We start from the raw sequence: 24,919 nt of genomic DNA, 5'->3' as shown, positions 1-24,919 counted from the left end.
ATATTCAAATCCAAACAAACGAAATTGTTCAAGGGATGACATTGATGAAATGCTAACAATCTAGCAACAAATCTACTGGAAAATGCAGTATTTTCTACATTTACTTTTCAATTCCTCCTTTCTTGAAAATATATGATTATGAGGAAACTTTAAGATTTGCTAAGTCATGTTCTCTTTTCCTACTGATATGGACATAGGTACAAGGAAGTTCAACTTCCTTCTTTCATTGTTAATAATAAGATGAGCTATGTCTAGGAGGGAATTCATATGGGTCGATACGGGTAAATGGAGGAAAGCCAAAGCTAATTGTACTAATCAAATAGAATGCTTTTAGCTTAAGTAATTACAGAAAATTATCTGCAAGACTGAACAATCCAAAAAGTTGGATACTTGAGCAAAACCCAACTTACCAACTATACTTCAATCAATACAAGAGGTAGACAATGCCTACCTCTTCTTAAGAAAAGTTTTTGGCATAAATTTACTATTTGCATCAATTTTTGCTAGGCCAAAAGCCTAAACCTCTACTACTATCCTTAATTAGTGCTAGCATCCATTGGTGAGTGAGATAAATTCAGAGCAGAACCAAATATCACATCCCAGAGGAAGCCTGGATAAAATCATGTCTGCATGTGGAAAGGGCACAGGCATAAAATATCCTCCCAGGGTAGCACAGTTACCCCAGCAGCAGGGCCCTGTCTCAGAATTCATCCTGAACCCAACCTCAAGACCCCTCAAAAGATCCTAAAATGCTGCTGCTGGCCCCCACTTCCTCAGGGGCAGAGGATGATACCCTAGGGTGGAATGACCTAGGTGAAATGATTTAAGGTACATTCCAAAATCTGCCTACTACCTCCATCTGAAATGGCCACCTTTGAGCCTTTCCTTTAGTGCCCTCTTAAAATGCATCTCTGGGATGCAATACGGGTGACACGTGAACCTATTTACACTTTGCCAGAATTGCCATGTGGCATTAGCTTTCTGGCACCCAGAAGAAATCAGTGTTCAGGGAATGAAGCGTAACTGTGGTTTGAAAGGATGAGAGGGTTCACGGTCCTCCTTAATAAATAATTATCCATTACTGACTATGAGTCTGTAACTGGGCTGGGCACAGGAGAGCCAAAGCAAAAAAGACACAATCCCGTCCCAGGGAACTCCCTAGGGAGGCTGATCCACAGATAGCTCACCTCAGTAAAAGATAAAGCTTTACACCAGATACTGTGAAAGCACAGAAAGGTCCCGTCCACCAACCTGGGGGTTCAGGGAACACTTCACGGAGGTGACCCTTGAATTAAGTTTAGAAGTTCTTTATCTGGCCTTCTTGACTCCCCAAGCGGGGCACGTGGTTAGAATTCAGGGGAGCCACAAACTTTGAAGGGGAAAAAAATGCATTTTTATTCTAGCTTCTAATTGGATTTAGCATTTCCTTCAATGTATGGGTAAGTAACAAACCACAAAACTCTCAACAGGATCTGTGACTTTGTCACCAGTGAAATCATAATTGCATATCACAGTATGATTGTTACAAGTGTATTAAATCATCATTTTCATTCATTGCTACTTCAAAAACATGGCAGACCACAGAATTACTCTAAACCTTGTTATTTCATGTATTAATCACAAAGCACTTATAGTACTATGTCACATTTTGTTTTTTTAAAATATTTTGATAATTGGATTTTGATATCATTAATTTCCCTTGTAGTCCTATATAGTTCACTTCGTGCATTAAGAAAAATATCACCCTGAAAAGGCTTCACCAGACAGCCAAAGCCTCTCCCACCCCCACACCCCCACCACTGCCCCTTACACGCACACAGGCACACATATACACACACAGATTCAAGAGCCCCTCTTGACGAAAGTGAATCAGCCAGGTGCCTAATTGTGGGAAAAGCAATGGCGACCCCACAGGTCAGGGAGCAGAGGCCTGGGTGGCCATATGGCTGTGTGACGCTCTGGACCAGGGTTCCAAGAGTGGGCTTTGGATCATAGCTGGCCTCAGAGGGCACTAAAGAGGCTGAACCTCTACGAGGGTCAGAGGACCAAGACAGAGGGGTCTTTAAGCTAAATCTATCACCTTGTGTTTCTATCAGCAACCCTGAGCACAGAGGTTGCCGTGTCTGGGTCACTGGCATGCTGCGGCATGAATGTACTCAATCTCCCTAAGAATATCCAGTATTTAGCAAATATTCAACATACATATGCTCGATGCTCTCGGTGGCACACACTAACTTCCTGAGGGAAATACTATGACTTATTTTTACAGCCTCACACAGAAAAACCTAATACATAGTGAGTGCTTAATCCATTTCTGAGGATTCGACTAGAATCTATAAATTTACACCCCCCCCAAAACACCACTCATGATAATATTTTGGCTCATCTGCAGAAGAGATTTTTATCTCCTTGGGCTACGTTAAATGGATGCTTCCCTAAAATTAACTTCCTCACTTCTTCCTTGCCAAGAATGACACCATGTAAAGAATCCACCACCTGGAACAATGGATTCTCTCCTCATTTATTTTCTTGGGTAGAAGCTGAAACACATGTTAAAGCTGTGCCAGGCTGTGTGTGGTGGCCCTGGAATGCCTGGAAGGGCTGACCTGAAAAACAAGTTATTGTTTATAGTCTAAAGCCTAATGTAATAGAGGCAAAAGAGGAAGGAAAGGTGGGCCACGGTGGCTCAGTGGCAGAGTTCTCGCCTGCCAGCTGCCATGCTGGAGACCCGGGTTCGATTCCTGATACCTGCCCATGTAAAAAAAAAAAAAAGAGAGAGAAAGAAGGGAAGATGAGAGAGAACGAAAGAAAAGAAAGACTTAAAAACAGAATTAATTAATTAGGACAATAGTTATTAAATTATCTAATATGTAATTAAATAAATAATTAGATTTTATTGATGCATTGTTTAATTTAATTAATATTATTCAATTATTTTTAAAATAATAGAAATACTAGGACATGTTTTTTTAAAAACTAAGCTCCCTATTTTGTTACTTAAATAAAGCAGTAAAATTCATGTTATTAATATGAGTTTGGAATATATTCTTCTATATGTGATATATTTTTGGAAAAGACTCTACAGTTTGAGAAAGAAAGAGCCGAGCTTTATGAACAATTAACTTCTGGATCCACTACAATAGAGACTATATTCTACTCTTGCTGGAAGGCTAATACTATTATAACTAGAGGAGTTTTCTCTAATTTACAGCAGATTGAGTAAAACTGAAAGGGAGGTACCTTTTTAAAAAGTTTTCATAACTTTTGGCTGCAAAGCTAAAGGATAAATCGAGATAGCAGTATTACGCATATAATTCTTTACCACTGAACTGTTATTAAAATATCACACGAACCTTGAGAGATAAAAAATAATAATTTTAGCAAAGTCAAAGATTTGGTATATAATTTTAGAAGTTCGACAAGTCACTGTGGAGTTGGTCTTTCTTTAAAAACAACAACATCAACAAAATTCCATTCTTCACTTGCAACACAATCCCAATATCTGCCCAGGTGACAACACCAGGTGTCAGTATCAAGGTCTCCGACACCAGAAACTGAGTCCATGTTAAATGCAAACCAAAGGGAAACCGGAATTATGACTTTAAGGCCACACTAACAAGTTTCACACCTTCTAAGTTACAAAACCTAGCGTATAAACTTTAATAAGAAATCCAGACCATGAGTTCGTACATAAATAAAAATGAACAATCAACGGAAAATATAAGAAATGACCCTGCTGACTAATGCTGTCTTTTCCAATTGAGGGTTAGACCTATTCAAACCCAATCACATGAGGATGAAATCAGTAAAGGTCAATCAAAGACAAGCTGAAACGCCAACTGTCTAGATGACCTTCAGAGCTTGTGACAAATTGCTATCAGTCAAAGTCAACTAATGACAGGAGCTCTTTGGCTAATCAATTGTTCTGAAAATGATCAAGAAAACTACTCACAGGACAGCTCATTTTCACATCAATGCCTGTGAAGTATGAAAAGCTCATTTTTTGAGTTTTTAATAAGCTCATAAGTAAAGCAGTTACTTGGTAACAGAGGTCACCTTACTGAAAAAGACAGAACCTTTGTCTGCCTTTTACATATTCTTTTATTACCATATTATAGTAAAAATATGCCATGGATATGCCAGAGGGCTACATAATAAAGTAGGTAACACTTCATCTACTTTTGAGGCAAATACTTCTGTGTTAGAGGGACGTCTGTTTGGGTGTAAATAATTTCAAATGCATTTTCGATTAAGATGAAAAAAAAAATGACCTCATGTTACTAGCAGTATAAACCTAACAGTGAGAAGATGCAAGCTCTGTGAAAATGCTTTTGGCCAAGTTCATGCCCCTAAATATACAGTTACTACTTTTAGAAGATGAAATTATTTTTCTTTGCTGTGAGATGACCTGTTTTCCTGATGCTAGAAATCAAGACAATGGAGAACAGAAGATTATTACTTACATTTGATGAGTCAATAAAAGGACAGGTGAGAATATTATGGGGTGTTCTTAGGAAAACAATTCTCTGTCTATACATCTGATCCAACATGTTTGGGATAAGTTAATAATATAGAACTTTTGATAACAGAAATTTGTGGAGTATAATAACTTCCCCTTTCTTTTTTACACCTGACTTTCCCATCAGGAAATCATTTACCTATTCTGCCTGCCACCTCATGCAAAGGCCATACTTTAATTTGCAGTCCCACATTAACTATAACTAAAGCAACACACAGGACTGCCAGGGTCTAAGGGCCAACGCCTGTGGTCACAACTCTATTTTACCTTTCGCTTCCCTAAAAGGTATATTAGTCAAAATACATTACCACAGCATTGAAATGTAAGAAGTCCCTGGAGAAGTTCAAGGCTTAGGAAGTGTGAACAAACAGAGATCGCTCAAACCACTCTGACCAATATAGATAATGAAATGAGAAGAAAAAAAAAAAACGATTTTTAAAAACATTTTTCTATTATCTGGTTTCTCTGGTTATTATAAACTATTGGTTTTTAAAATCAGCTGGGATTAAAAAAAAACTGTTTCTAAACAAGCAGCATTAACTTCGTATTCTCATCTGAAAAACTGCAAACGGACAGCAGTTTCAGATTACATGCTAAACCTGAGTTGCTACGGTAGGTTTTCAAATTAAAATATCTTCTGTGGCCTCAACCACTCTCGAGTTGTCCATAGGAAAGAAATAAAAGAGGGAGGGCAACACTTAAGCCGAGCCATAATTGGAAGTATGTGAAAAATGAAGTGTCAGTTTGGTCAATAAAGGGCAAAGGTCAAGGGGAACTGCAGCCCAAACTCTGCGCGAAATGGGCTCATTAAGACATCCAATCAGAGAGCTCCTTCCCACCTATCCCGTTATTCATCGGACAGCTGACTGTTTCAAATGCCTGGTTTGGGCTGTTATTACTTTTCTTCTTCATGTAAAAAGGCGAGCTGGTATATAAATCGTTGCTCAGTCATCTGGAACATAATGTGGCCTTTACCGCCCCCCCCCCCCTCCTGTTCCCCCACCCCGCTCACCCGACTCTGCCTGCTGGCTTCAGAGGTCTGAAACAACTGCCTTGAGATTCCCTTCAATAATAAATGGAATTGCCTTCTGCCTATAGGTTGTCTGGATTCATACAAAAGCTGGTGTGGTGGGGGATGGGCCAGTGGGAGGCATTGCAACTATTGATACTTTATTATAAAGAAATAGTAGTGCTTTTCAATTGTTTCTCTTTAAAATAACATGCTGTTTGTGTATTATTTTTTTTCTTGAGTGGAAGCAAGGGGGCTATTGTTGATCTGAGTCCTGCCCCCAAAAGAAGTTCAAAAGTGGGTTTCAGAGATTTCAGTAACCATTAAAGTCCTTTAGGGTTGAAATGTTTTACATCAAATTTCAGTGTAGAAATAACATTTTTTCATTATCCTCACTAAAGGGAAAAAATAAGATGAGGGTTTAAGTGGGAAATGTTCTGCAAGAGAAGTACCCTTATTTGTCTTCTATACTCCTATTCTCAATTCAATAAATCTTTGAATGAGTGAAATGTTAGAGGCTCTTAATACATTATACAAATTAATCATATCAATCATCATGTTCCATTTTAGATATCTCAATCATCATTCTATTTAGCATGCAGACTTAGAATTTTACTCTCCAGCAGAGTGTAAACCCCCTGAGGCTGTGGCTGATCCTGCCTCGTTCATTGCCGGGGCCTCAGGACACAGGTGGGACCAGGCCCAGTGCAGGCGCTTGGAAAGAGGCGTCGAACTGATAAAAAGAAGGAACGCCTGCCTGTCGAATGATCTGTTTCTCCACGCCCAGCCACGCTGAAGGGCTGTCTCAAAGCAGGAGGCAGTAGTCAGGCGCTTGGGCTCTGCAGTCCAACTGCACAGGTTTCAGTCCCCATCATCAACCAGCGTACGACCTGAAACAAGTGTCCCGGCCTCTCTGAACCACCACGTCTTCGTTCCTAAAAGGAAGCGGGTGGCAGTACCTACACAGACTGACAGCCCTGAATGTGCCATCTTACTACTTTATTTTTCTCTTGACTTGGAACCAACAACGGAGACCTGCCCTCATTCAAACTGTGGTCAGTCACAGCTGTCGCTGCATGTGAAATGCCAAGAGGCTGTGCAGCCTCCTGGGAAGGAAGGAGCACGAATCCCATGGCAAACCACACACTTCCTAGAGTAAACCGTGATCATGGTCCATGGGGCTTCCACACGTGGGAGCACAACAAAGACACATGGCAGACGCAGGAACCTGGGAACATGTCCCTCACATCATGAGATCTGCTGGGGAGTCCCGAAACCGCCCCTACCTGAAGCAGTGGCAAAGCCGTGAGACCAAGATCCTGGAATGACTCTGAGGGTTACTCACTCTTCAATAGTCTCCCATGACTTTGAAACATACCAAGTTATTGACAGGGATGAAATCAGGACTCAATCTAATATCTGTGAAGGTGCTTAAGGACTCAGTTGAGATGTGACTTGTTACATGCCTACATTGTGCAGCAGCAGATAAGATTATTTAACAGAGGGCCACAGCCCAGGGGGTTTCTCTTTCTCTCTTTCTTTGGTACCACAGGTGCCATAATGAAGTGGTGGAAATTGGAAAGGAATGAGGGAAAGAAACACAAATAATACAGTAGAGAAAGTTTTAAAATATGTATTACTCTTGTCTGTGGGGGAAACACCTCTTTGGATATGTTCTTGACAGATTGAGTTATTTCTGTCTATTGGGTATGTATAAAGACATATTTATGGATTTATAAATCTTTTGAAGAGGGCTGTTATTTACCCAGTTGACTAAAATGGACTCAAACTGTGTAAATAACTATTTAGGGCATGCACTACGGGCCAAATGCTGGCACAACTCACACATCCATGCCTGCCAGAAAAGGCAGACAGGGGAAGCATGGAAAAGCCACTGTGCAGAGTTAATCCAAAGGCTGCACAAAGATCTGGCTCCACAGGTCTTGGGGATGAGAAAACGGTTTAGAAGGGTCAGGGTCAGCATGGGAATGTGCACAAATGGCTGGAGTAATACATCCAGGCGTCATTCTGCATTTAGCAGGAAATAGGCACATCGCCAAAGAGAAGCCACAGAGAAGGGCAGGCAAGAGGAAAGGTGCAGCTGCTCTGCATCCGCTGTCAGCCTGGTGGAGGGCAGGTAGGGAAGGTCAGCACAGGAAGTTTCTATTTGATCATGGCAGAAGTGATTTACTTCAGTTCTTTGGTGGGCAGAGGGGTGGAGAAAGAGGATATGGTGAGAAGAAAGAACCTTATATACATAACCAGGAAACAAATTTGAGGTCTGACTCTGCACTGGGACCTCAATAAGTCGCTCAGCTTTTCCATACCTTATTTTCCTCCTTGTCAAATGGGGCTAGACTTTTTTATCTGCCACCCAGCATCATGTTCAGATACAGCCAATACCATTCAAATGAGATGATTTATGTGAAATGACTTTCAAAACTATCAGCTGGTGACTTTAGGGGAAAAGAATATATAAAGGAAAACATTTATGAATGGAAAGTTCTAGTAATGTGAAGAATATATGGCTCATGGTTACAATAAAATTCATTATTTAATTAACCTTTGGAGAACACTTGTTGCAAGGAGGAAAAAACATGCAAAATTCTGAATTCCTTGTTTCATTGCCTCAGAGAGGAAGAACTAGTATTAGGCATTTGCTTTCTGAAAAAGCCACTCGTCAGATTAGGTTTAAGAAAATTTATCCTCACACATTCAAGTGCATTTTAGCAGTTAGGAAACCTTCAAAGCAGCAGCGAAACTATCTGTACGTTCTTTCATGATATATATATGTTTTAAACCAATAAATAGAAAAAAAAAGAAGCAAACAAAACACTAGGCTAGACTCCCTGAAGCAATGTGGGACTACAAGGAAAATAACTTTAGATTTCATTTACACCTTTCTGAAAAGGAGATATAAGTAGCATTTTGAAAGTGGGGCTTTTTATGGAAAGTGCTGACACCACCTTAACCACAGTGCTGGAGATAGCAACTACCTAACATGAACACCCTTGAAAGAAAAAAGGCCCCTTGGATTTATGTTGCATATCATTTTCTAGTAAAAGTCAGAGGTCAGAGGTTACCTGTTGCTGCCTCAGCTCTGAACTAGTTTACTATTCCAGCTCCATTTTTACTAGACTATAGTTGTGAAGTCAGCAACTTTTCTTTGAACAACAAAAATGTCTCAAATGCTTATAATTCTATGTGTAGAAGTTATTCCCAGTGTAAATAGCATATATGTGTCTTAAAAAAAAAATCAGCTTTCCTATTTTTGCTTTCAAATTCGTCCTGTTAAATTCATTGTAGACATTGGAATTCGAATTAAAATAGACCAACCAAGTTAGAAAACAAAATTCCTTTGCTGTTTAACAGCATTTCAATGTAAGATGATCATAAAACCAGATTTTAAAGTATGTTCCTATCGCAGGCTCAGAGGCCATTTTAATAAGGCAGGTGTTTTATATTCAGATTGAGAATACTCTTTTAAACTTTAATTGTATTAATTGAACACAAGATCCACCGCAGTAGGTCTCATCAAAAGCAGTGTAAGACGTCTAAAAAATCATTTCCCTTTTCTGCTGAAGTTTAACTTCATATTCAAAACTTGATTTCGTACTAGTTATCATCACACATGCACTCCCACTGTCACCCGGGTAAACTAACAGGTATGTGCATGCAAAGTAGAACACAAATTAAATTGATCAGTTTCTTTCCATTTTTCTCTAACTCCATTTAGTCTGGATTTACAATGAAGTCAAGCACTTAAGAGATTCAGATAAGTGAAAACAGAAAAATGGCTTCAACCCAGTGGAGAGGAACACCCAACATAAGTTTCTGAAAGGACCACTGCCTTCTAAGTATTTTTAAGACATCATTAGTTTTGAATCTTATTGAATGTTTCTTGATCTTTTGAAAAGATTCTGAGGGCATGTAGTAATAATAATTTCTATTTACATAGCAGGGTATTAGTAGTATACTATTTATGCTCATTTGACTTTATAATCTACCTCTCTAACATTACCCTTAGTCAAGTCACTGACTCTATTTAATAGAGGTGGCCAGGTGACAGGCAGATAGGCAGCTGGAATAGCACAGAAAAAGAAAAGGGTCAAGAAATAAAATTAGATGGAATGATTCTCTCATTAAATGAGGTCTATGTTCTAAGAAAACCTGTATAAGTAACCAACTAGATATTTCTGATTTTTCCAACCCTTAAAAATGAAACAGGTACCAAAAGAGAATGAGAATACCTCTCCTACCTTGCTCACTGCTGTTGTCCCCACTGTGTGATGTGTGGCCACCGCTGGAAGGACCCGGGGTTCCTCCTGAACGGGTAGACGCCGTGTCATCATGATCTCTGTTCCAAGAGGGCTGTAGGGCACAAACCAGAAATCCAGATGGAGCTGTCTGTTGACACTGTCAAGCAGCAGCCCAGCCTTCCCAAAACCCTTCGAAAGTGGTTCCAGCTCAAAGTTACATGGGCACATTTAAAATGTGCCAATTTCTGCTTTCAAGCTAAAATAATATCTACAAATAGTTATTCTATAAGTAATTGCATGCTTTATTACCAAGGAAAACAGAAGCATTGCAGGCAAAAAAGGGGAAAAATCACTGCAACTTGACTCTGACTATATTTTTAACATCAAGAAACCCTCTGACACAACAGTCTGCTATCTGCAAATGCAAAATGAGAGTGGTGGTCCGTAACACGGTGGTTTATAGAAGCGTCCAATTCATCCTAGAAGACAAACATGGCAAAGCTTTTAAGACCCCACATTTAGGCTGGGGTCCATAATAGCCAGTGTGTGTCAGCTGTTTGCCGGATGGTACATGGTAAATGGACCAGGCACAGGAACAAAAAAGAAATGAGAATAACAATAGATTCGCATGGACTGTGTACACTCAGCCCCATGCCGAGCCTTCTTGTACTATTGAACGAAAACAGATGTTGCTTCTTATCACTGGGTGCATTGGAAAGTAACATTGAGATAGAAAAAAATTGCCTGTAAATTAAATTCTTGGGGAAAACAACCACAGTGACACTACTACTAAACCTCTCTTTACCACAAAAAAAAAAAAAAAAAAAAAAGAGAATTTTAATTAGCTTTTAGGGCTAGTTTTCAAAAACAGCCTTGTGAGTCACTGGTCATCTTGCACTGTAGAAAGGATACCTAATGGAAAAATGATTCTTAGCTAGGAAGTGAAATTTGTCCTCAAGATGATCAGTGGGAAAGCAGGATGATCTTGTATGTAAAATATGTATACATCACTTCAGTCATAAAATGTCAGTTCATGACTGCACAGTGCAAAAGTGTACTGACCCTGCCTAGCAAAATCAAATTGCCCTTTGCTTATTGTTTTTTTCAAAAGTATCTTATCATCCCAGAGAAGATAAGAAGGGCTGAATAGATCAAAATGCATTAGACAGTCAGAGAGAGATGTAAAGATCCCTTCTATAAGGCATGCCACATAGGAATCAAAGGGCAAGATTCACTTTTCCTGAAATGGATGCTTCACTTCACCTACTCTGTACTCTTGGCCAGAGTTCTAATGCAGCCTGAAAAATTAAACAAAGTCACAGAAAGACGCACCACTTGTATGTTTGACTCAACCATTATGCATGTTCTAAAAAACAGTGCTAATTGATCTGCTGATTCTGTGATTGAAAGATATGTGAACTGTGAAAGGAGCGCTTTTTAGAAATAAGCATTCTGCAGCATACCAAAAGAATGCTGTAAGACGTAATCTGGAACACATGCTCAGAATGCAAACAGTTAATGCATAAATTTTCAGTTTGTACAACTGCAGCTCTAAAAGGGGGACTTGTTTATTCAGAGCTCTGCAGAAAGAATGGTACAGCACCCAGGGGACAGACAATGCCAGGCACAAAACCCCGGTGCCTCGACATGTAAAAGGATGTTTTTCTATGTGCTACAAATCCCACTTGAAAATATAATTAGAAGGAGAAAATGGCAAACTATTGCATTAACTGTAATTGAACAAAAGACCAGCAAGGCATGTGGGAGGCTACAGGAACCCGTGGGAGTTTCAGGATGCATGAGATCCTGCGAGTGACATCTCCTGGGCACTCTCATTTTATTTATGTTGTCCCTCACTACTATTGTTGACTGGTGATCTGACTTGTAATTAATAGAAAGCTAGCAATAACAAGCTAAAATATAGAGCAACAGACCAACCTCATCAGAAGCATGTTTGTTAATCTGATTAAGACTGGGACTCCAAAAAGGTGACTTAGAACCAAAGAATTATTCCATGTTATACAGGAAACTGTCCTGCTTTATGCTACAACAGACCTGATGTATTCACTATCTTTTAATGAGCTCCACTGATTTATTCAGCTCTGCTCTGCTCCCTCCCCCACTTTTCTACTGTGCAGGATGTAGATTAATTCAATGCTTAATTGTTTAGTAAATTCAATTTTCCACATTCTATTCTGCATAGCTTTAGCTAAGGTTCTTAAATCTTCAGCAGTGAGCCCTGAGCCCAGTGTTTGTGATCTGTGCCTACCTTTTTTCATCACCATTTTTCTTCATCCACCACTTAATTCACCATGAAAAGATTTTCCTTGCTGGAAATTCTGATTCCGCTATGATCTGTGAGGCATTCCAATTCATTGCATTTTCATTGTGTTGGGTCTTAGATGCTGGACTCCTCTTTTCTCACAGCTATTGCCACATTATACAGGCACTCATGCAAGAAATGTTGGATTCCACCTCAGTTTATCCAAATTTTGTGCAACCTATATTTTTAGATGTGTGTGTTCACCATAGGTAGAAGCCCATATTTTCCACCTAATCTCATTCTTCTCACAGCCTTTCTCTTCCAGAAGGCCTGTGAATACTGAATGCACTTCTCTGAAATGAAATCTAACTTTTGCGGTCCTTTCTTGAATTAGCATTTTGTGTATTAGCATTTCAAGGACGTTGTAGTCATATGAAACTGAGCATTAGAAGAAATCCGCAAGGTTACCAAAACAGCACAAGAATTATGTTTAGTTCAGTTCATTAAGCATGATTAAAGTCTAAGTATCAGAAATAGCTCATGAACTCTTCCAGTATAAATATGTAAGACAGCCCTAATCAGAAAAAGCTCCCACAAAATCCATCTACCAAAGAATTTCAGTTACAATAACACATCTCTGTGACTATATGTGGTTATGCCAAACAACATCATTATTACTTTTAAAATAAAATATGTGCATATGATTATGTACATATATCTGTGAAGCTGTGAGTTGCTTGCGGCTTCTTGTAAAGTAAGGCTGACAGAATGAAATCAAATGATGCATTGCATTAGATACAAAGCAAACCTTAGTCATGGTTCTAAATTAGTCTCAAAGAGGTTTTTTTTCCTTCAATGTATGTAATTTCAGAGTAATCAATGGCTGCTCTCATCCTTTGGAAATCCATTAAGACAAGAGGAGCTAATGTGAAGTCCATGGACCTTCTATAGAAGAATTTGGGAGTGGGGGGGGGTATCTTCCTTGAGCAATATTTATGTTTATATGCATAGCTGCAGTTTTTTTCTGGGGATAGTATTCACAAGTTTTCATTGGATTCTCAAAGGGGTGCATGTTTCTCCAAAAAGGTCTGAGATTCACTGTTGCAGGAGAAGTTTACAGGGTTAGATGGGAAAACCAGGGCAGGAAAGGCCCTTAAAAATCATCAAGTATAGGCTGTAATTCAACCTCAAAGGGCCAATGGTCCTTCACACATTGTTTGAATTGACATGAACAGAGACAGTCAGCTCTAGATGGAAACAACCAGCTAGAGGTTTCACTCCATCAGGAAGTTCTTCTTAGTCAATATATCAGTATATCACATAACATGTAAACCAGAAAGCCACTCTTTAATTCCACCCATCGCCCTTCTAGTTCTGGGACCCCTAAAGAGAGTCATTTTAATTGTACCTAAAATATTCGAAGCAAGCTTTGATTCTGCCCCACCTTCATCCCACATCTTCTCTCTTCAATAGCTTGAATATATCCATTTCCTTGGATCATTCCCCAAAAATGCTAAATTTGCTTAGATATTTATGTTTTTTAAAATGGTGATATGCTAAAAAACACTGAGGAGTATTTTTATTTATAAGGTCAATGCACTGATGTCTGGGAATGAAGTAAAAACAACAACCTCCCCCAACTGTAGGCTTCTTCAGTGCAAAGATGATGTCTTAACCTTCTCTGTCTTCCTCTTTTCTGACCCAGCAGAATGTAGGGCTGGGTTCAGTACTCAATAAAATCTTAGTGAACTAAAATGAACTGATCACGCTAGTGTTCACCAATATGCCAATAAATAAATGCAGCTTCAAAACTACCCTGCCTTCCTGAATAAAGCATCCACTGGTAACTTTTTGGTCTCCTGTCATGAACCCTTTTCCCATCTATGCCTTAAATTTAGACATACTTCAGGATCCAGTTCTCTTATCACTTCCCATTTTCCTTGAATAATTCCTTTCACTACTGTGGTTCAAATTCTCTCTCATGTGCTACGAAACTTCACTCTGGACCTCTTCTTTGGTCTTAGATTTGTATGTCCAACTACATGCTAACCATCTCCATGCAAAGATGTCTATCTCACTCAACAAATCCAAAGCTAAACACTTCATCTCTTCACCAAACTTCCTATTCATTCTTCTTTGTTCTTAATCCTAGTAGGTATAACCCCATCTACCTGTGATATAAACCTGAGAACCATGCCTGACATCTCTTTCTCTCTCTCACCAGCTCCTCATCCAATGAATCAAGTCTTGACCATTTTTACCCTTAAATCATTCTCAAATCAATTTCTCATTTTCCCTCTTAGTGATTGCTGTTCTTGTTTAGGCTCTCGTCACCCCCTAGCTTTAAAAGCTTTCAATGCCCCTAGAATATAGGCTCCATGAGGGCAGGAACTGTGCCTGTGTCATTCACCATTGCATCCTGATCATCAAGCAGTACCCAGTATTTGGCTGGCACTCAGGAATGTCCATTGAATGAATGAACAGCTCCCTTTGCCTAGGGAGTACAACCTGGAGTTTCTATCTGGTCTGCAAAGTCTTTCATAACCTACCCCAGGGAACCATTCCGTTCCTTGATCTTTGTGCTTCAGGGATACCCAAGTGCATGCAATTTCTGGCAGATACCTCTGGGTCCATGCTCATCTTTTCCCTCTGTCTGGAATGTCCTGCTCTCCCCTTTTTGACTCCAGAGCCTGATTAGCTCTTCCTTGTTATTTAAGGCACAGCTCAGATTTCACCTCCCCCCAAAAGCTTTCCCTGATACACATACAATGGCCCCAGGAGGAATGAGGCTCTGCTTCCCTAAGCTCTCAGAAGATCTCCTACACACCTTGATCACTGCACTCCCACATTGCTGTGTGACAATGCTTTCAAGTCAGGCTTCATGTCCATTCATCTTTACATTCTAAATCCCAGGAAAATTTCTATACCAAGGTAAATACTAAATATATGTTTTTTAATGAATGAGTAGCATATAGGGGACTTCAGTGTTAAATCATCATCTGATACTATGATTTCCTGTATTAAATACCACAAATATCGAAAAAAAAAAGACTTGCATGATTTAAAACATCTCACACATTCACACACACACCTTTATAAAAATACACTAATAATTGATTGCAGCACAATGCCATCAAAAGAAAGAAAATTTGAAGCTAGACACATCTCAGTTTGAAACCTGACTCTGCCAGATACAATCTATGTGATCTTAGAGAAGTCACAATTTCTCTAAAGCTAAATGTCTTCATCTGTAAATGAAGACCAAAAAATACTCCCTTGCAGACATAACATATTTAAAATGCCAAGCATGCAGCAGGAATTCAATAGATGGCAGCCATTATGGTTTTTAATGTAACAACATAGGTTGACCCAGTCAATCCTGGAATATCTGCATACAGGTGTATTTAGTTTATAGGCCTTCTGGAGAGAATGGTTAACCCAAATGGCTGCATGTACAGCTTGATATGCCTTGGGTAACCTCCCAGCTGGTGTGTGCTCAGGGAATGCAAACTGATCTTATTTTCACCTTGGAATAACATGATTTTACAGGTGGTTTGCTCTTCCCCACGCCATCAAATTTAATTTGATACCTAATGTTTATAAATCACTTTACAGTATATAAAACACTTATCTTCTCACATGGTCATTTATCACATCCCTGATGTGATGAATCATGTTTTGCAAACGAAAAATAAATACTGTTTCTTTTTTTTCAATACTTCTGTCCAACTAGTCCCACTCAAAAAGGCAATAATTGAAAGCACAGTCATTTTAATGCTAAAGATGTCAGCTAGTAGCTCTATAGACACTGACCAAATCACCATAGTGCTTAACTGAAGTGAGTCTGCACCTACCATGTCGGCTTTCTCTATTGGGAGGTACAGTCACTCCTTCAAACCGCTAGGTCTCTGTAGTGAATGATCTCCAGTAGCCTAAAAGAACTGGCTCATCTTCAGAAGTGAACAATCCAGGTTCTCTCCAGATCAGAAGAGCCACCTGTCTACACAGGCAATGAGTCAATGCGTATAATACTCATGCGTTCACATGCTCATGTTCCCATCTACACGTGTCCTCACACACATACACACCCTGGTCTGTGCTCATCCACGTGGCACAGTAGACATATCACCGAGAAGCTTCTGCCCCTGCTGCCAGGACAGCCACTTCCTTTGACTCTTCCCTCTGTCTAAACAGTGTCTCTCTCAGGATAGCACACAGCTTCAGCAAATATGAATCTTATGGGCCTCTCAGTCAATGATGCCATCCAAGGAAAAGAAAGCTGAGAGAGTCATGTCCAGAGAAATGAGCAAGAGAGAAAGGGCCCAGGAATGGACGGCTGTGAGACAGGGATATACACATACGTACATATACTCGAAGTTGAACTGAGAGGTTCTGAGAAGATTTTTTATTTATTTATGAGTCTTTAAAGTCTGATAAGCTTAAACTGTTTGAAATTCTTGGTGGCCCCATTTGTACCTGCTCAATAACCAAAACATACCATGTGCTCACTCAATGCACTCACCCGACATTCATGGAGCAGCTCCGACTTGCTGGAGCCATGGGTAAGGCCTGCTTTTCACCAAATTTACTCCCTTGAGGCTATGTCTACTCAACTTCAAATTCAGGTAATTCAGAAAAAATGCAAAATCCTTATATGGATTTCAAAAATATTCCTGGAAATCATTAAGCAAAATGTGTTTAACCAAGACAAGTTCAGGCAGTATATTATTGTTTTAAACACAGTAAACTGTCCTTTTACCTTTTCAGTTTTTAGATGTTTGCAAATGCCAAAAGCATTGACAAATTAATAGTTCATTGTGAAAACACGCTGTGGATTCAGGGGACCTCATTAAAATTGCTTACAGGGTGCAAGGATAGATCAGTGGTAGAATTCCCACCTGCCATGCAGGAGACCTGGGTTCAATTCCCGGCCCATGCACGTCCAAAAAAATCAAACCAAACAAAAACAAAAATCAGCAAACGGTGCTGCAATAAGGGGACACTCACATGGAAAAAAGAGTGAAAATGTGACCCCTGCCATACAGCATACAAAGGAAAAAAAATGCTTGGAGAGGGTCTGGATATGAAACAGCGTGTTTGAGAGAAACTTTCTCTAAGTCCACACACTGTGTTGCTGAAACATAATAAAGTACAGAGAAGCGATTGCTGGTGCTCGATAAAGCTTCTTTGGGGCCTGAGGCGGTCCTTGCTGGGGGCCACACTCGCTTTCTAGAGGGAGACACTTTTTAAAATGTTATCTCGCTAGCACACTTCTTCCGACTTTCTTCATCAACTCTCCCCCTTTTTCTCACTTCCTTCCCTGCCCCTTCCTCCGCTCCCTCGCCTCTGCCAAGTCTGCAGGGCTGCCAGGGTTCTTGTTGGACCTCTTTTTAATGCCGTGGTAAAATGTGCTTATTATTCCAGTTAATAGAGGCCTGAAGGGTAATTTTGGTGACTCAGGGCAGATGGTACATTAGTGGTAAGACAATGGACTCCAGCATCTCATCTTGAAATCTGTGGCTCTCCCCAAGATAGCACACCTCCCCTTCTCACAGTTCCAGCCACTGTGGACTTCTGATCTAGAAATGCATCTCCATGATTATCAGATTATCTTTTAGTCATGGTGCTCACGACACTGGTGCCAGCCGGTATCTTCACACACAACCTAAGTGTGTCAAATCCAGCAAAGGAGGTTTCTAAAACCTCTACAGTTAAGTAACTCTGGCATGTTGCTGTATGTGTGTGTTACATCCCCTCTGTGTATATGTATGTCTCTCTACATGTGTGTATATACGTATTCATGATAACAGTGGTGGGTATTCTGTGAAGGCAGAGGCAGAATCTGTTAAATTGAGTCCTATATTTCTCAGTTCTCAGGTACCACAAACTGAACCTACAAAAATGATAATTGTTCATTGAATCCTCTATCTCTGTGCATAAGGCATGTAGGTAGGAGAAGGCATTTTTTTCTTCTTCTTTTACCTTGGTGAAAATGCTCCAAGGAGTAATTTTATCTTTAAATGAAAAGTTTTGTATCAGGTGATTGCACAAGCTCCAGGAATCACTGAAGCCTCGGGGTGGGACACAGAGAGATGTCCAGCCCACATGCGTGTGCACACTCACACATCCTCGGCAACATACAGACATCATGTGTCTGGGGAATAAGGCAAAAGAATGTGGAAGAAACAAATTGAAATGTTCTTAATTACATTGTAATGGAATTTGAAGAAGCTTGGCAGAGAGGTCTCAAACATCTACAAGCCCTCAAATGTTTTGCCCACTCTCCTGCAAACGGCAGAGCTTTATTCCCCCACCCTCAACCCCCCTCCCGCCCCCAACCCTCCAGGGCTGGCTGCCCTGATGGGTGGTAGCCACTGATCTTAGGAACCTCAGGTCCTGGACCACGGGGCACTATCCCACTTCTCTTCAAAACCCTACCTTCCCACAGCCTGAAAACTTTCAAGTCTCAATTCTGATGCTGCTAGGACTTTACCAATAGGCACAGTTGAATTAATTTATTCAAGAAATGAAAAATGAATCCACAAGGCTGAGCACAAGTTAGGAGATGGAAAACATAGCCTAAAACATTCATTTTTAAAAGCTTTCCCGATGAAATCTACACCACACTGATACTCTTCTTTTTTTACCCCTGCATTGGGACCAACTTAACTTCAGCCCACGGTGACCCTCCCTGTGTTCTAAGATACTATAGATCTCCAATACGGAGTATAGTCAGACAATTAAAAGATAAAAGAATAATTACAACTAATGAGAGCCAGCTACCATGAGCTGACAACTAGTTTTACCAAAATTTCAAAACTGGAAAGTAATAAAGAATAGACAAGTAATTTAGAAATTATTCAAGTCTACTGAATGTTCTGATTCAACTAAGCAGCTTGTGGAAAAAAAAGATCTCATAAACAGAAGAGAAGATAAAGCCTCATTACACTAGGAATTCAGTAGAAGTGTTTCCGTTTTAATAACATACTATTAATGAAAATACACTCCTATATTTAAAGATTTTAATGACTATGTGCTTCTTCTACTTCTAAAATCATACCCATGAAATGTACTCCATAAAGTTAAATGTTTGACTAGAAAAAAAAATCCTTGATCCAACTGGCATCTCTATATTTCTAAATATTTACACCAAAATATTTCAAATTATGTATTTCATTTATCTGCTGAAAATAATTGGGATTACTTTCTGTTGTTTCTGTTTGGGAGTGGGGGAAGAATCTGTAAATTAAAACTCAATGTTTAAAATCCTTTTTATAAGATTGGTTTCTTCCTGATAGTTTATTTTATATTTGTAATTAATCTTCAGTACTCCTCCTTCTGCAAACAAATTAAGATAAACTCAAAATGCCTTATGTAAAACAACTTCAAATCACAAACTTTCTCAGCAACCATCCTACCAATCAATATCAATCAATCTGATAATGCAGGAAACATTGCATCCTCAGTACAAGTAGATAGTAAGACCCTATAAGCTACTGGACCTTAGCGTGAAGCACCTGCATTCAGAAATGTGGAGAAAAGTACTCAGCACAAGGTCTGCACATAGCTCTTATTTGAATTTTAAACTGAGAACAAACCTCCCAGGATTCACTCTTATCTCAGCAAGACATCCGAGTGTGTGCTCTGCTTTTATACTATGATGAAATCAGAATAATAATGACCCCTCTTAATTTGGATTACAATGACATTTTTCTTAAACTTTGTGCTAATAAAATGTTGTACAAAATAACACTTCCATTAACTAGTACCTAATCCTCCCTCCCCAAATCAAATTTATGTTGTTAAAGGGTGGGCATAGTCAGACTGTTATTAATACAGATACTGCTGATATAGATGCTTTGCTAAATGCTTTACATGCATTCTTATTTAGTTCTTATAGTAACTCAATGAAGTGGGTCCTATGATCACCCCCATTTTACAGGTGATGAAACCAAGGCTCAGAAAGGTGAAGGGATTTACCCTGTCACAGCACAGCATTGATTCAAACCAGGTATATTCAGACTATAAATTTTATCTACAGTACATCATTGGGACACTGCCTGACTCAAAGATTCTGCAACTGAAAGTTAGAATTGATACAATTAATTGTTCTTTCTAAATTGTTTCTGAAGTTTTCTCTTTTCTACTTCTAAACTCTCAAGCCATAGAATCCACAATTTTGACATGAGAAGGAAAAAAGGTAGTTCAGCCAAGATGCAATCTAGTTTTATTCCCTTACCTTAGAATGTATTTTGGGTCAAAGAATCATAGAATTTGTACTTTACCCCTGGTTTCTAACAAAAATTAGCAATAGGGAGTTTTCTAATTTCCTTATGGTTTCTTTAGAAGCACTTCCAGCATTTTACATTTTCAATCAAGTTTCATCTTTTAAGGTCTGTCATTCTGTAAGGATTTATGAAACTTTAAGTTCTCTGAGTTAAATTTGGAAGTGGGAAGGAGATTATGCACTATTTATCTTGGGTAAAAGCATCAGAGAGGACTTTCTCAAAATATCTTAAAACGTAATGTGAGTTTGTAGTCCCTAGAATGGCCACGCTATTCATATTTCAAGGCATTCAAGTGAGAGATCAACCAAAGCAACTTGAATTCCAGAAGCAGAATGCAGAGCTGCATTATTGGTGCACATTTTAAGAATTCTAGTTAATCTTTATGCCATTACTCAGCAATACCTAAGGCCATTATTCTAGAGGCTATTCATACTATTTTAACAGTTATAGAGTATTTGGAGTATTAAATGTAACTACAAGTGAAGAAAAGCTCATAATTATTTGTTAATGTTTTATTTTCCTCTTTTTCTATTAGCATGTTCTTTACATACCCTCAATAAATATTAAACACTTAATTTACTATTAAATTGGCAAGCAAACCTTTGGAATGTCGTAACAGTACAGTGAAGAACAATGCACTTAATTGAAATGGCAGGGTACTTTAGAAAATAAAATTGAGTTTCTGCAAAGTCCAAATTCCAGAATAAAAATATTTATACTCACTCAAATGCAGGTTATTACTGGCTTTGAATAATTATTGGAATAAAAAATATTTGAATGCCAACAATACTCTTGATAGGTACAGAACAAGCACAGTCTGCACATCTCTTTCATTTTACACAAGGAAGTGCAGGGCAGAGTAAGTCTGATATTTTTTTTGGTAATTTCGTCATTTAACATAGCTTACAAAATCCCAAAACATGGTAAAACAGTAGGCTGAGTTACCAAATACACAACCGGTGTTGAAAATTTCATGGGCATGATTCCTCAGAAACTTTTAGAACAAATTGGGACAAAGAAAGCATGCCAGAAGAAAGGAAATGGTTAAATGATTCCATTACTCTTGATCTTTCTTTTTTTCCTCTCAAGCATATTAATTTATTACCAAAATCGATTTTAAAATGTAAGATTCCTGATTCTCTTTGGCAGAAGCTGGAGCCAAGAAAACTATGATGGTTAAAATGAAAATGGCAGAATGTATTCTCATCTGGGGATATGAAATGTAAACATGTAATGACTCTATAAAAAAGATGATATTTATCTGCACTCTGTGAGTAATCCTTATTATATCTACTTACAGGTATACCACTTTTGGCAGAGATGCCACCTCTAACTCACAAAGATACATTCCACATACTTTCTAGAGTTATAGCATATTTCCTATAAATAATGTATACAATAGACTGTAAATAAATAATACATTCATCTGAACTGTTCAAGAGGGAAGGGTAGCTACTCATGAGACTGAGTCTCTTATGAATGAACAATTTCAAATAAAAATAATGGTGACTTATCACAAAGTATTTACACTAAAATATTCTTCAGCAGGGGTTTTTAAATGATTCCAGATCTGTTGAGAATTTTTGAGTAAACGTTTCAACAAACCCAAGCACCCAATTTAACTCTACTGCTAAAGTTTCTATTCTGATTATAGCATTGTAGCTGATAGCATCTTACCTGTTAGCTGCTATTTTTAATTCTCTCTATATATTGCTGACTTTTTTGATCAACAGAATAACTAGATTTAAAATGCCCATGCAAATTTTTTGTCCCATGAAACACACAGTTCACTTTAAAATAGCAGTGAACAGAAAAGAAAGCTACCTACGAAAGCAAAAACAAACAACGGTCCACGTGTTTTAGTTAATCTGCAAAGAGCTTTACTTTATAAAAATTGTTAGTCCACCCCTTCCAAAAAATGATCTCCCTTTTTACACTATTTGCATGAGTGAACACCTCACTTCATGCAAATAGTGTAAGTATGCTTTTAGAACGTCAAACTTTATACAGCATTTAGTTTGAAACTAAGATTTCACATAGATAAGGAACGCCTGTGAATAACAGAAAATACAATAGGTCACAGTTAGTTACAGCTTATCTATAAAATTGAGACACTAATCAAGAACACATCCAAATAGTTACCGAGATATTAAAAGGAGTTATTATTGTCAAAGAAATTCTTAGCTGAGCTAGTAATATTTTTCAAAGAAGAAAAATAAACGATTTACAAGTTGGGATGGGATGAGAAAACTCAAATTTCACATCAAATTGCTCCCATCACTATCCTTTTGCCATCTATGTTGATTTCATTATGAACTTGATTTTCCAGAGTTTCATAATAGTCATAAACATGCTCTACTTTAAAGAGTTTTAGTGGGACATAACGTGAATGCAAATTCAGAATAAAATGCAAATCATGGAGGTCCGGGACCAAATATGGACTATCAGCTAAGAATACCGTCACTAAAAACAAACATTCAGGCCTTAAGAGGAAGAACCTAAATGAGTTGATACGAATTTTTATATTCACAGCTCTAGGGAAGGCAAAGAATAACTTCATTTTTTACCTAACTGTTAAGCACTGGTTGGGAATATACAATGACTTTGGTCTCTATTCACTCCTGTTCTAAAGTGAGTAACATTTCTCATCTTCTTGGAAAAATAAACCCACATGTGGGTTTTAACCCACAAGGTACTCAAATAGGGAAATGAGATCTAACAAAGTAGTTCAAGCTCAAATCTCAGGTATAAGAGGGTTAACCAATCAGTGGAAAACAAATAATCAGGGAAAGAAAGAACTATAGTTCTGCCTTGCTAAGTACTAGTCAATAACCCAGGTATTCACAGCTAATGAATCATAAATATGCTACCATGTATTAAAATATAGGGAAAAATCTTAGAAATGGAATTCATCAGCAGGAACAATTAATTCCAATTTAGCATATGCTGTCAAGGAATGATTCTAAATATCAGTCAAAATGTCTTATTTATTTACTGCTATCTTCTGAGTCAAAATAATGCATATTTAAATCAATTGTAAAATTTAAGATGAATTGCATCAAAATGAAAAAAAAAAGTAGCAAGACCATAAAATATTCAAACATATTAAACTCATAAAAAGTTGTGGTCCCTTTAAGTATTAATAAAATTATTAAGAGTAGTAAGCATTTTCTTCCTGTGGCAGAATATGATTTCATTTTAAGTTTGTTGAGGAACAAAGGTCTTTTACCTCTTGAATACAAATCCTATTAATTGTAAAACGAGTCATGAACAAGTGTCAAGAAAAGAATCAATTGTAGAAATGAATTTTTGATAATTACAAATAATAAAAAAAATTATTTTCACAATGTGTTTATCCTCAATTAGTTTATGCCACAAATGGTGATATATATGTCATAGAAAAGCCACACCGTGGTCATTTCATATCTTAAAGAGAGTTAGTTCTGGCTATAACTTGTAATTGATTGTATATCATCACGAAAACAATAAGCAACAGGCATATAATTCAAAAACTTGAAATAAGCTTTTTCACCAGAGAATAAGCTCTTCATGGTATGTTTTAGTCAATTTTAGGAATTCTGCATCAGGAAGTCAAGAAATGTAAAATAATTTCAAAAGATTTGCACTCCCGTGTCTTCCTTTAACAAGAACATATTTTCTAGATTAAGAAATGCGATTTGACAAAAGAGTATTCAGAGAGAGTACAGTAAAGTGTTGCCAATTGCTTTAATTCTGTGCACTTGAATGTATTAAATTGATTGAAATTGGATTCTAGTAGCAAATATTTAAATGAATGTATTCTCACTTATTTCACAGGGGTATCCTCTATGTCATTTATTAAAATAACAAATTTATCAGTGTGAGAAATCCAGCAATTGCCCAATATAGGGATACTTCTGAGAGAGGCTGTTTAAGATGCCAAAGAGCATTCCCAAATCCCTATAATCCTAAAATCATGCACATTAAGTTAAGGACAGAGTGAGGATATTCTTTTATCTTCTATACTACACAGATGTCCTTGTCTGCTTCCATTTTTTGGAATTGATTTTACACAACAAGGTTTATTCACAAATGTTAAGGTTAGTAAAATAGCCAAGTTTTACCGGATCCCAAAAGTCAAAGTTTGGAATTATTATTAAACTTTAAATTGGGAGACTATATTTTATGTATTTTAGCTCCTAACTTTTTAAACAGGTATTACAGCCTAATGTTTCCTGCTGGGTAAGAAGGGCAAGTCCAACATGATTTACATTAGTGTTGTTTTACTTGGGAATTTTAAAACCTTTAAATCTCACATCTGCACAACTCTCAGATAAACTATGTCTCATGCATTCTATTTTTATTTCTTTATTTGTAAAAGAATATTTCCCCATAATTTTGATTCAAGCTTTAAATATTAAATTAATTTTTTTGTACTCAGGAGAAAAGACAAAATATTTTGTTTCATTTGTAACATAAATTCAAGTAGTACTTTGATACAGATATGACAGATATAATCCAAAAAAGGCTATGTAAAATGCTACAGTTGCAAATATTTAAGACTGTGTAACAAAAATGACTGAGACTGATATCAGTTTACTA

The 24,919-nt window shown here is 38.0% G+C and overlaps 1 protein-coding gene across 3 annotated transcripts in view; it reads right to left on the bottom strand.

Moving 5' to 3' along the window:
* MEIS1 (Meis homeobox 1) overlaps positions 1-24,919 on the bottom strand; it is a 152,182-nt gene that overhangs the window by 112,280 nt on the left and 14,983 nt on the right. For all 3 annotated transcript variants that reach the window (XM_077134408.1, XM_077134410.1, XM_077134409.1), the window contains one exon: positions 9,788-9,899. In XM_077134408.1, coding sequence (XP_076990523.1) covers positions 9,788-9,899 — 112 coding nt within the window. The remainder of the gene's footprint in view (positions 1-9,787; positions 9,900-24,919) is intronic.

The sequence above is a fragment of the Tamandua tetradactyla genome, chromosome 17, assembly GCF_023851605.1.
Source record: "Tamandua tetradactyla isolate mTamTet1 chromosome 17, mTamTet1.pri, whole genome shotgun sequence".
NCBI classification, from domain to species: domain Eukaryota; kingdom Metazoa; phylum Chordata; class Mammalia; order Pilosa; family Myrmecophagidae; genus Tamandua; species Tamandua tetradactyla.
This window is presented reverse-complemented; position numbering and strand designations above follow the sequence as displayed.